We start from the raw sequence: 12944 nt of genomic DNA, 5'->3' as shown, positions 1-12944 counted from the left end.
AGCTTTAGATAATCTTTTACAACTGTGACATCCCTCAGACTTTTGTTTCGCCCATAAACAGTAAAAACAAGCCAGCTCAGGGCCCTTTAGAGAGGGTGACATGCTCAGCGTCCCCGAACAATTCTCTCTGAAAATGCACAAACGTCTTTCTAGGTGGCAGGATGATGGACAAAGGCTGAGTGACTGCGTTTGAGTCACGTGACAATACCCCCGCAGGACACCTGACAGAGGCCGAAGGAAGGTGTTTCCTAACCTGCTGACCTTCCGGACTGGTGAGAAAGCCCGCCCCCTCCTCCCGCCCGTCTTTAAGGAACCGTCCCGGCCAGACGTAAAGGCTGGCGGGCCGGCGGGGAGCGGAGGGCAGGAGGCAGGTGCGGGCGACGCGGCGCTTCGGGGTGGACACGCCGGGCCCCGCAGGCCCAGCGACGGCCGCCAGCCGCAGCCGGTGAGTGCAGCCGCTCGGACGCAGACCCAGAAGCTCCGCGGGGGGGTCAGGGCTGTTCAAACGGTGTCCATCGTGAAAAGGCTAAATCCAGGCCCAGAATAAATACGTTCAAGTGGGCAGAGCTTGCCAGGAGATTTGAGGAAATAAATTAACATGAAGCTAAAAATGAAATCTTGCTTGAAGCAGAACAAGCAGTAGTGACCAGAACATACCAAATACTAATAAAGAATCTGCAGATAAGCTTAAATTACTAAGAAAATTCTATAGAGGAAAAAAGTTACCAATGGCTGAAACTTAAAAGTAAGTATTAAAATAATGTTTGGTTTTACTTGAAAGTAGTTTAAGACTTGTTAACAGGTTTGCTCTAAAAAGAAGTATGCTAGATAAAATGATCTTTTCCACAAAAATTTCATTGATTTAGAAAGAGGTAGACTGTTCTTAAAGATAGTAAATATTGACAATATGCTTTGAAATTAGATCATGAGCTCTCTGAAATGTATGAGAGCTGTATGCAATAAACCAAAAAAAAAAAAAAAAAAAACCAGTGCCATGGAGTCGATTCCAACTCATAGCGGCTGTACAGGGCAGAGTAGAACTGCTCCATAGTTTCCAAGCAGCACCTGGTGGATTCGAACTGCCAACCTTTCAGTTCGCAGCTGTGGCACTTAACCACTAGGCCATCAGGGTTTCCCTGTATGCAATAGACCTGCATTTATCTGCAGGTAATAACTTTAAGTAAATTGACACTGGTCGATGGTCATTAAGTGGTCAAAACGCAGTTCATGCACTCTGGCACTTCGAATTATTCTTTCAGTCTGGGGTGAAATTTAAGAGGTTTAGGGCTGTCTGTCAATATTCTTTGGTGTGTCCCTCTTTTCACAAAAGTAATTTGCCACTTTTGAAGTTAAGCATTCTTTTATCAGTGTGTTTATAAAGGTTTCGCTTTTGCTTAGATCGCTTGTTTTAAATTAAAATGGAAAAAATAATTTTTTTTTTTTTTAGCTGACACCTAGTCATGTCTCTTTTTAGACTCATGCTATCCTTCCTGGGTATCTCCTGTGCCTCTGGCCTGCTGCAGCTCCGATGTCTTAGCAGAAATCCACCTGCTTGATCTCGGCTATCTTTTCTAGACCCTTGAGCAATGCTCCATGCAGCCACGGCTAAATATTTCTACCAGCAATTGGTTTTCTTTCTTTCTTTTTTTTTTTTAAAGAAGGCACACACAATTTCAAACAGATATTTCCCTTAGTAAAATTTGTTGGTCATTTGTGAAATTATCCCTATTTTGAGTTGAATTATTCATAATAATTCTAAATAAGTTATTTTGTAGGTAGTTTGGAAACCCTGTGGGGCAGTTCTACCCTGTCCTGTAGGGTTGCTACGAGTCAGAGTCAACTGGACGGCAACGGGTTTGGTTTTTGTTTGTATATTTATTATTCTCTGAAAGAACACACATAAGGACTAATACATGGAAAATGAAACACCTTAAAATATTTATCATTGGAAAGTGTTTCCTCATGAAGGAAGGCAAACAAGGAAAGGTGCTTTCAGGTCCATTTTATTCAGTACATGTATAGTCCCTGGGTGGCACAAATGGTTTGCACCCAGCTACTAACCGAAAGGTTGGCAGTTAGAAGATGATCTACTTCCAATACGGCCACTGAAAACCCTAAGGAGTGGAGTTCTATGCTGACACATGAGGTTTCCATGAGTCAGAATGACTGGATGGCAATATTTTTTTTTTAATTCAGTACATAGCTGTCTTAGTTATATAGTGCTATTATAATAGAAATACCACAAGTGGATGGCTTTAACAAAGAGAAATTTATTCTCTCACAGTTTAGGAAGCTAGAAGCCCAAATTCAGGGCACCAGCTCCAGGGGAAGGCTTTCTCTCTCTGTTGGCTCTGGGGGAAGTCTTTGTCGTTAATCTTTCCCTGGTCTAGAAGCTTCTCAGTGCAGGGACCCTGGGTCCAAAGGATGTACTCTGCTTCTTTCTTGGTGGCATGAGGTCCCTCTCCTCTCTGCTTGATTATTTCTTTTCTATCTCAAAATAGATTTACTCAAGATACAACCTAATCCTGTGGATTGAGTCCTGCCTTATTAACATAATTGCCTCTAATCCTGCCTCATTAACATCAAAGAGATTAGAATTTATAACACGTAGGATAATCACATGAGACCACAAAATGGTAGACAACCACACAATACTGGGAATCATGGCCTAGCCAAGTTGACACATATTTTTGTGGGACACGATTCAGTCCATAACAATATCCATAGAACCTATCACTATGTCATTAAATTTGGAGTTGGGGGAAGCGGGGACTGGATTATCCTAAATTCTATTCCAGAGGGCTTAAATGCTGAAGTGAACCAAAAGGCCAACATACAAAATACGAACCCAAGGTGGTATTGTGAGAAGATTCTGTTTACCTTCTATGATAAAATGACTGTCCTGTGTTATTTTCTTATGTGACTGCTACAACCAAAAAGTTGAATTGTGTTCAGTGGCCTTTTCCAAACATTATCATGTGACAAATGTCTGACTCTTGGCTGTTTGAGGTTTTGGCCCTTTTCTTCACAGATCTTTCCAATAAGTCTAGCAGTGCTGCTCAATAGAACTTACTGCAATGATGAAAATGTCTATAATCTGCAGTGTCCGATACAGTAGCTACTGGCCACACGTGGCTCCTGAACACTTGAAAATAATGACTAATATGACTGCTGAACTGAATTTTTTCTTTACTTTTAATTTTAATGAAAATTTAATTATACATACACATTGGCTTGTGGCTGCTAGATGGCCCAGGGCAGACAGCTAGCTGCATCACTTGACTCTGGGCTGACGGTATTTTACAACGCGTCAGTGCTGAGTTTGTGCTTCACGAGATTCTTGAGGCATTTCTCCTATCTGTTCAGCTTTTCCAAAGGTCAAAAAGATACGGGGATTCATGAGCTAATTAAACTAGCATATCATGAGAGAACTGCTGATGGAGAAAAGCGCCTTTACCTCGAGGGGATCCTAAGAAGGTAGCAGCAGAACAACCCGAAATATAACACAACTTATGTCTGGAAGGTGCTATATAGTTCTGAGAGTCTTTTCGAGGATCCTCTTTCATTTGTTTCTCATAATAAGCCATTGAGACAGTCTGAGTCCAGAAATCTTTTTATTATACCAGATGTTTCTTATAATAAAACTTGTGCCCAAATTTTGGAATTATTTAGGCTTTCAAGCTCTGAAGGCAAACATTAAAAAAAAAAAAATTGCAGGTTGGTGATCAAAAAACATTTTTGGATAGAATAGATGAATGCATGAACGTGAAGGGTGAAAGTAATGCATGATTTCATGATGTCCTAACTCCACCTGCAAGAAGGAATCTTAGCATACTTTTAAAAAGGCCGGTAAATATCATATACGAATCACAATTTGTTCACAGATTCTCCACTTTTTAATTGCTTGATTTTTACTTCTTTTATTTCCAGAAGCTTTTGGAAAGCACATCAAGTCTGACGTGAAAGAGGCTGCTCTCAGCCATTACTGGAACCATGAGCAATAATGGAACAGACCTAACCATTGGGTTCATCTCCTCTTCTGTAGCCATCCTTTTGTTTGGCTCAAACTTTGTGCCACTTAAAAAATATGATACTGGTGATGGTAACTATCTTTTCCTTCTTTGTTAACTTAAAATTATTTTGAAGTGTGAGGCTCTGTGCTTTGGTCTCTTTAAAATGACAGCTACAAAAGTAAATTTTGTTCATTCTGGTGCCGAAAGAATATAGTTTACAATAAATCTTTTGATAATGCCCATGGCAGTTCATCTGAGAAATTAATATAGGGTAACCCTTATCATGGTGCTTCATGGTAAAGCTAGCATGAATACCGTCAGGAAAACTGTTTAGCCACATCTGTTAGGCTTATAAAGAAGGAAGATACAGTCACTTCTGCTACAACATCTGTTTTGAGAACATGGATTTCCAATATCACTGATACATTTGGGAACAATCTGGACATAATGTCAGTTTTGTGCTTGCTTATGGGCAATTTTATCCCCAAGAAAACAACAGGTGCACATAAAAAAAACTGAACCAAAATGAATAAAAGCGTGTAAGAACACACAAAACACACACACATGCTTGCACGCATGTACACGTGCATACACACAAACACACACACACACGCCTCAAACATCTAGTAGGTCCCTCCCATATCCACATCTGTACAGTTTTGCACAGTGCACGATTTTTAGGAATGCAGAAGTCACATTAGAGCAGAATTGAGTGTCATGTGAATTTTAGGGAAGGAGACGAAGGGTTACTTGTAGCTACCTGCCTTCCATGTCAAAGCCAGGACAAGAAGTGGAGATGATATGGTGGGCACTTGCTGGGAAGTAATACTTGACAGCAGTTGTTTGTATTGTCTCCCCAGTGCCTTATGTTTTGATATTCCTCAGACAATAAGATTACAGATCTTACTGCCCGCCGCCCCCCCCCACCCCAATCCTGGTTGTGAGAGGAATAGAAACTACCAGAAGCACAACAAAAAGCATACTAAGAGGAAGAGGCCCTGGCTTTTAGTTCTTTCATAGGAACTGTGTGATCCTGGGCAAGTCTTATCAGGTCTTTTGTTTGCAATCTCTCATTTGAAAAAGAAAGAGCTCGTAAAATGAGGCTTCATTTCATCTTTATGATCCTACTTTTTCATCTTAGAGGTTAACCACCAATTTTCCTCTCTCCTCCACTGTGAGATTGAATAAAAATAGGCAGAAATCTTCCAAAGTTACAGAGTCAGAGAGCTATGTTGAGTTATAACTGCTGCAGAGTTTTTCCAATGTTGCTTGTTTTCTTAATCCTTCCATCCCTAAACCCCTGATGGTGCAGAGGCCTCAGAAAGGTACAGACAGAGATACCTCATGTCACCAGGTGATCTTCAGATAAGTGGCAAATGGCAACCCAGAGCACAGAAAGCACAGTGGCCATGACCTAGAAGGCTAACCGCCAGGTGTATAACACCTACCTCGTGACAGGAGTGGAACTTGAACTGTGTGAGGTATACGTGTGGCCACACATAGCTTTATTTTTATCCTAGAGGTGGCAAAAACACTCCCTAAAGGTTGAAATCACGGTTGTGCCATTCTGCAGTCCTCAATGCCAGGACTTTGGTGGGGATGGCACTAAGTGTAGCACCCAAATGGAAATATCGTCTTGGTCTTGCCAACATTCTTTGGTAAAAAAAAAAAAAAAAAAAAAAATCCTTAATTTGTCTTATAGGTACAAAAACAATAATGTTTTCTTTTATATACACTGAGTCACTATGAGTCAGAATCAACTCAATGTCAACAGGTTTGGTTTCGTTTGGCTTTCGAGTCAAACAACCTGGGTTTAAATTTCACTTCTATAAACTACTAGCTCTTTGGACAATTTGGCTCCACCTCTCTCAGGTTGTTTTTCTATCCGTGTGAGGGATAACTACCTTGCAAATTATTTGTAAGAGTTGGAATGAAATGTGCCAAGTGCTGACATAGAGGCATTCCATCAATTGTGACTGTTCCTAAAATAGTCTCTCATTGATATTCCTAAGCATTGATTTAATCAAATCAGTATGGATCACTGACACCAAATTCTTTTATTTCCAGGAATGTTTCTCCAGTGGGTTCTTTGTTCGGCAATATGGTTGGTTGCCTTAGTGGCCAATCTGATGTTACGTTGCCCTAAATTTTGGCCTTTTGCAATGCTTGGGGGTTGCATTTGGGCCACAGGTAATGTGTGATATACCTTATTCTTCAGTCATTTAACACTGTAATCAAACTAACTCATTCACAATAGAAGGAAATATACAAACAGTAATTGTGAATAATCCCTAGTCATAAAAAAAAATAATAATAATTAACATGTCTTTCTTTCAAGTGTTCCGTAAATATTTTTGGTGCTTTTCTTAAGTATTTCCTCATAATAATTTCCCTCTAAATGCCTGGTAGAAAATCATCACAGTAAAAATGTTCCAATTACTCTGTATCTGTCCAAGCATAACTGATAAATTATTTTAAGTGGTCTAACCTTTCTTTGTCTAGCATGTTTATCAAAACATATTTATTAGGTAATTTTTTTTAAACTGGGTTAGCCTTTCTTTGTCTAGCATGTTTATCAAAACATATTTATTAAATTAGGTAGTCTCTACTATAGCATTTTTAGGACTTGTCCTAAAAGCAGGCAAACACTGATATGTTATCATTTCAGAAATACTGGTTAGCAGAAAAAAAAATATCTAACTATGTTTATCATGTAGAGTGGGGAGAGGGAGGCAGAGAAAGCATTCATTCATCCAGCAGTCCTTTGTGTCCACCAGAGTATTTATTCTCACCCTGCAGGACTAACAGGTGGAAGGGATCTAATTAGAGAGACTTTACAGATGTGGACGCTACAGGTCATGGCACCTGATTGGATGTGGGGAGTAGGGGAAAGGGAGGAGCCAATTATGGTGAGGTAGGGTTTCTTTCTAGGTGATTGGAGGGTGGTGGTATCATTAACATGTGTGAGGAAAATAAGGAAAAGAGTATGTTTGAGAGGGAAAATGATGAGTTCAGCTTGGAACATCCTGAATTTGAAATTTCTGAAGTTCCTGCAGTGTAGGACATCTATTGAAGATCTCTTATCTGCAGTTTGGAGCTTGGCACTAAAACCTCGGAGGAGGTCCAGGCTTTGGCTAGGGCAATGGGAACCTGTGCCTCTAATTGACCGCTGAAATCATGAAATTAGGTGAAGTACCCGAAGAAGAATATAGCAAGAGGAGGAATGTATTCAAAGATAGATCTTCAGAGGACACTTAAATTCAGAAGGTATGATGAGGAAGAGCAGTCAGAGAAAGAGCTAATGAAAGAAATAAGACGAGATGAAGACACCCTGGAAGTCAAGAAGAGATAGCAGGAATGAGGCCTGAGGTTACAGGCCTGCAGAAAGGTTGAGAATTGTGAAAAGGGTCATGGATTTGGTCATGAGTGACCCTCAAGTGCACAAGCAATGAATGCAGAAATCCAAAAGAAGTATCAGCAGGCATGGAAGAACAAAATCTGGGACCAAATTGGGGCTGAAGACTTCTGGCCTGTTTTGATTCTACAAGGATTTTATTGGTAATTTCATCATTGACTTCTGCGAAAATCCATCAGAAGCCTGTGTTAGGGATGAAGAGCATCTGTGCAGTTAAGCACGGAGCTAATTAGACATTTTTTTTGAAAGATTTTGCCCTAGGCATCATTCCTTTGACAATCATAAATAGGAATTTAATGCCAGAGAAATGTGTTTCTTTTATTTAAAAATGGGGAACTGCACTTTAAGTATTAAATTTGTCCCAATCTGCTTAATCTCAGTTGAATTTAGGTTAAAAACTAAATCAATTTACATATGTCTTTTCTGTATTGGAAATAACACTTTTCTTTTGTATATTATGTCTACAGGGAACATTGCTGTTGTCCCAATTATCAAAACCATTGGTTTAGGCCTTGGCATCTTAATCTGGGGATCATTTAATGCACTAACTGGCTGGGCAAGCTCAAGGTAACACAAGCCAAACTGTTTTGACTAAGATTCCCTCCATCCATACTCTGTGTAATGCAAGTGCTAGGGTTCTTTCCCTCACGGAGATTACAGCTGGTAAGACATACACACAAAATATGCCACCTTTAAGTATTATTTGTCCTAAGTTCCAAATACATTATCTTGATATTTGATCAAAATATAGTAAAGAATGTTTAGGGAACAGAAGTAGGGAGGGAGAAAGGGAACCAATGTTTATTTTCCCTTTCTATTGTGCAACAATTTGCTGGACATGTTGTATACATCATTCTCATCTCATTTGCAAAAATATATGTGGTAATACTATCTTACTGATAAGAAAGCTGATTCAAAAAGAGGTTGAAAATATGCTGCAGGTCACAGAGCTAATAAGCCAAGATTCAAACCCAAATCTTCTAGTTCTAAAGCACATACTTTTCCCTCTAGAACTTGGTCAGCCACCTACAGCCCACTGGGCTAAATCTGGTCTCCCAGCCATTTTTATAAATAAAGTTTTATTGAAACACAGCCCATGTGTTTACATATTTTCTATAAGGTTACATACTGCATATAAGATTAAAAGGTGGGAGAAGCCATTGTATTTTGGTGGGGGCTTCAGGAGTTTCAGCAGCAGTGGTAGCTCAGGACACAGGCAGTTGTTCCCACAATGCTCACTGCAGTGTGGGCACCAGACCTTTGGGTGATGCCTTCTTCTTCCTTTTGTTCCACTGGGCCTTGTAACAATTTTGTAAACCACCCCAGAATTCAATTGAATATTTGCATGAAACCCATACAGCCTAAAATATTTACCTTCTGGCCCTGTAAGAAAAAGTTTGCCAACCTTTGCTATAGAGCTGTGCTATCCAATATGGTAACCACTAGCCACATGTAAAACTATTTAAATTTAAATGTATTAAATTTTAATAAAATTAAGCACTGAATTCCTCAGACGCACTAGCCACATTTCAAGTGCTCAATAACCACATTGGCTAGAGGCTACCTTATTTGACAGCACAAATATAAAACAGTCCCATCTCACAGAAAGTTCTATTGGAAGGCCCTGTACCAGAGGATGCTGGTGCCCTGAGTCAGCATTCAGATTAACACTCAAGTTGAGTTTGAGAAAATTTGTAGAATAGAGGATGTCACTCTTACCTAACCTTTTGTTCCCCTCCTTACCTAAAGAATTACAACAATTTCAATAACAACAAAACAAATTGGCCTCGGATACATCTGTCCTGTCCTTTCTCTCCCTACTCCCCGCTCTGCTTTTCACCAATGCTGTTTTCGTTTCTTTTTCTTCTTGCCTTCTTTTTTTCTGGATCCTAGTCTCGGTGACTGTTGGTAACAATCGCTATAATGTCAAGGCATGGAAAAAAAAGGATTTGGGGTGATGTCAAAGAGTAGGGATTCTTAACCAAAAAGTTATTTAAAAGTCTATTTCAAATACTACACAAAATCACACCCACTTAATTAGCATTCAAATTAGCTACTTGATCTGTTTTTCTTCCTCTTTCTTTGGTCTTAATAAGAAAGGGACTCTGCAAGTACTTTTACACATATATTAACTGATTTAATCTACATAACAAACCAAAGAGTTAGGTATAGTTATTTCCGCCATCTTAAATAAGGAAAATTGAGGCACAGTAAAGGTAAGTAACTTATCCAAAGTCACAGTTATTAAGTGAGGGAACTAGGATTTGAACCTAGGAATCTGGCCCTGAATCCACACACTTAAACATTATGAATTAGCACATTTTCAAGAATATCTAACTTAATGTAGCTTTCTGACATTTCTAGGTTTGGCTGGTTTGGAATGGATGCACAAGAAGTATCAAAACCGCTCCTGAATTACATTGGAGCTGGACTATCAATAATAAGGTAGACAGCCGTTTCTAGCGAGTTAATTCTTCTCCCAAACATTTAGAATACTGTTTTTTATATAATTTTTATTGTGCTCTAAGTGAATGTTTACAAATCAAGTCAGTCTCTCACATATAAACTTATGTACACCTTACTACATACTTACGTTTACTCTCCCCCTAATGAGTCAGCCCACTCCCTCCTTCCAGTCTCTCCTTTCATGACCCTTTTACCAGTTTCTAACCCTCTCTACCCTCCCATCTCCCCTCTAGACAGGAGATTCCAACACAGTCTCAAGTGTCCACCTGATACCAGTAGCTCACTCCTCATCAGCATCTCTCTCCAACCCATTGTCCAGTCCATTCCATGTCTGATGAGTTGCCTTCGGGAATGGTTCCTGTCCTGGGCCAACAGAAGGTTTGGGGACCATGACCACTGGGATTCTTCTAGTCTCAGTCAGACCATTAAGTCTGGTCTTTTTATGAGAATTTGGGGTCTACATCCCACAGTTTTCCTGCTCTCTCAGGGGTTCTCTGTTGTGCCCCCTGTCAGGGCAGTCATCGGATGTGGCCGGGCACCAACTAGTTCTTCTGGTCTCAGGATGATGTAAGTCTCTAGTTCATGTGGCCGTTTCTGTCTCTTGGGCTCATAATTATCTGGTGACCTTGGTGTTCTTCATTCTCCTTTGATCCAGTTGGGTTGAGACCAATTGATGCATCTTAGATGGCCGTTTGTTAGCATTTAAGACCCCAGACACCACACTTCAAAGTGGGATGCAGAATGTTTTCTTAATAGAATTTATTTTGCCAATTGACTTAGGTGTCCCCTGAAGCCCTAGTCCCCAAACCCCTGCCCTTGCTCCGCTGACCTTCGAAACACCAGTTTCTCCTGGAAACTTCTTTGCTTTTGGTCCAGTCCAGTTGAGCTGACCTTTCCTGTATTGAGTATTGTCCTTCCCTTCACCTAAAGTAGTTCTTATCTACTATCTAATCAGTAAACGACACTCTCCCACTCTCCCACCCTCCCCCCTCTCATAACCACAAAAGAATGTGTTCTTCTCAGTTTATACTATTTCTCAAGATCTTATAATAGTGGCCTTATACAATATTTGTCCTTTTGCCTCTGACTGATTTCACTCAGCATAATCCCTTCCAGGTTCCTCCATGTTATGAAATGTTTCACAGATTCGTCACTGTTCTTTATCGATGCGTAGTATTCCATTGTGTGAATATCTATTTATTGATTCATCCGTTGATGGACACCTTGGTTGCTTTCAGCTTTTTGCTATTGTAAACAGAGCTGCAATAAACATGGGTGTGCATATATCTGTTCGTGTAAAGGCTCTTATTTCTCTAGGTTATATTCCGAGGAGTGGGATTTCTGGGTTGTATGGTAGTTCTATTTCTAACTTTTTAAGGAAACACCAGATAGATTTCCAAAGTGGTTGTACCATTTGACATTCCCACCAGCAATGTATAAGAGTTCCAATCTCTCCGTAGCCTCTCCAACATTTATTATTTTGCGTTTTTTGGATTAATGCCAGCCTTGTTGGAGTGAGATGGAATCTCATCGTAGTTTTGATCTGCATTTCTCTAATGGCTAATGATTGAGAGCATTTTCTCATGTATCTGTTAGCTGCCTGAATATCTTCTTTAGTGAAGCGCGTGTTCATATCCTTTGCCCACTTTTTGATTGGGTTGTTTGTCTTTTTGTGGTTGAGTTTTAACAGGATCATATAGATTTTAGAGATCAGGCGCTGGTCGGAGATGTCATAGCTGAAAATTTTTTCCCAATCTGTAGGCGGTCTTTTTACTCTTTTGGTGAAGTCTTTAGATGAGCATAGGTGTTTGATTTTTAGGAGCTTCCAGTTATCTGGTGTCTCTTCATCATTTTTAGTAATGTTTTGTATTCTGTTTATGCCTTGTATTAGGGCTCCTAACGTTGTCCCTAATTTTTCTTCCATGATCTTTATCGTTTTAGTCTTTATGTTTAGGTCTTTGATCCACTTGGAGTTAGTTTTTGTGCATGGTGTGAGGTATGGGTCCTGTTTCACTTTTTTGCAAATGGATATCCAGTTATGCCAGCCCTGTTTGTTAAAAAGACTATCTTTTCCCCAATTAACTGACACTGGGCCTTGTCAAATATCAGCTGCTCATATGTGGATGGATTTATATCTGGGTTCTCAATTCTGTTCTATTGGTCTATGTGCCTGTTGTTGTACCAGTACCAGGCTGTTTTGACTACTGTGGCTGTATAATATGTTCTAAAATCAGGTAGAGTGAGGCCTCCCACTTTCTTCTTCTTTTTCAGTAATGCTTTACTTATCTGGGGCTTGTTTCCCTTCCATATGAAGTTGGTGATTTGTTTCTCCATCACTTTAAAAAATGTTGAAATTTGGATAGGAAGTGCATTCTATATATAGATGGCTTTCGGTAGAATAGACATTTTTACTGTTAAGTCTTTCTATCCATGAGCAAGGTATGTTTTTCCAATTATGTACATCCCTTTTAGTTTCTTGCACTGGTACTTTGTAGTTTTCATTGTATAGGTCTTTTACATCTTTGGCAAGATTTATTCCTAAGTATTTGATCTTCTTGGGGGCTACTGCGAATGGTATTGATTTGGTGATTTCCTCTTCGATGTTCTTTTTGTTGATGTAGAGGAATCCAACTGATTTTTGTATGTTTATCTTGTAACCTGAAACTCTGTCGAACTGTTCTATTAGTTTCAGTAGTTCTCTGGAGGATTCCTTAGGGTTTTCTGTGTATAACATCATGTCATCTGCAAATAGAGATAATTTTACTTTTTTCTTGCCAATCCGGATGCCCTTTATTTCTTCGTCTAGCCTAATTGTGCTGGCTAGGACCTCTAGCACAGTGTTGAATAAGAGCGGTGATAAAGGGCATCCTTGTCTGGTTCCTGTTCTCAAGGGAAATGCTTTCAGGCTCTCTCCATTTAGAATGATGCTGGCTGTTGGCTTTGTATAGATGCCCTTTATTATGTTAGGAATTTTCCTTCAATTCCTGTTTTGCTGAGAGTTTTTATCATGAATGGGTGTTGGACTTTATCAAATGTGTTTTCTGCATCAA

At 39.7% G+C, this 12944-nt stretch overlaps 1 protein-coding gene across 4 annotated transcripts in view; it reads left to right on the top strand.

Annotated features, from left to right (window-relative positions):
• The first annotated feature begins 224 nt into the window (after nucleotides 1-224).
• The window catches only part of TMEM144 (transmembrane protein 144), a 51385-nt gene continuing 38665 nt past the window's right edge, over nucleotides 225-12944 (top strand). For 2 of the 4 annotated variants that reach the window (XR_007519930.1, XM_049906108.1), the window contains exons 1-5: nucleotides 227-745; nucleotides 3931-4102; nucleotides 6081-6203; nucleotides 7896-7995; nucleotides 9793-9873. Coding sequence is in view for 3 of the 4 variants with exons in the window: in XM_049906108.1 (XP_049762065.1) it covers nucleotides 3994-4102; nucleotides 6081-6203; nucleotides 7896-7995; nucleotides 9793-9873 (413 nt within the window). In the remaining variant the exon portion in view is untranslated. Of the gene's footprint in view, nucleotides 746-3930; nucleotides 4103-6080; nucleotides 6204-7895; nucleotides 7996-9792; nucleotides 9874-12944 lie in introns of all 4 variants that reach the window. The other 2 variants (XM_049906110.1, XM_049906109.1) reach the window with 2 other exon arrangements.

Source organism: Elephas maximus, chromosome 13, assembly GCF_024166365.1.
Source record: "Elephas maximus indicus isolate mEleMax1 chromosome 13, mEleMax1 primary haplotype, whole genome shotgun sequence".
In the NCBI taxonomy this organism is placed as follows: domain Eukaryota; kingdom Metazoa; phylum Chordata; class Mammalia; order Proboscidea; family Elephantidae; genus Elephas; species Elephas maximus.
Note: the sequence above shows the minus strand (reverse complement) of the source record. Positions and strands in the feature narration are given on the sequence as shown.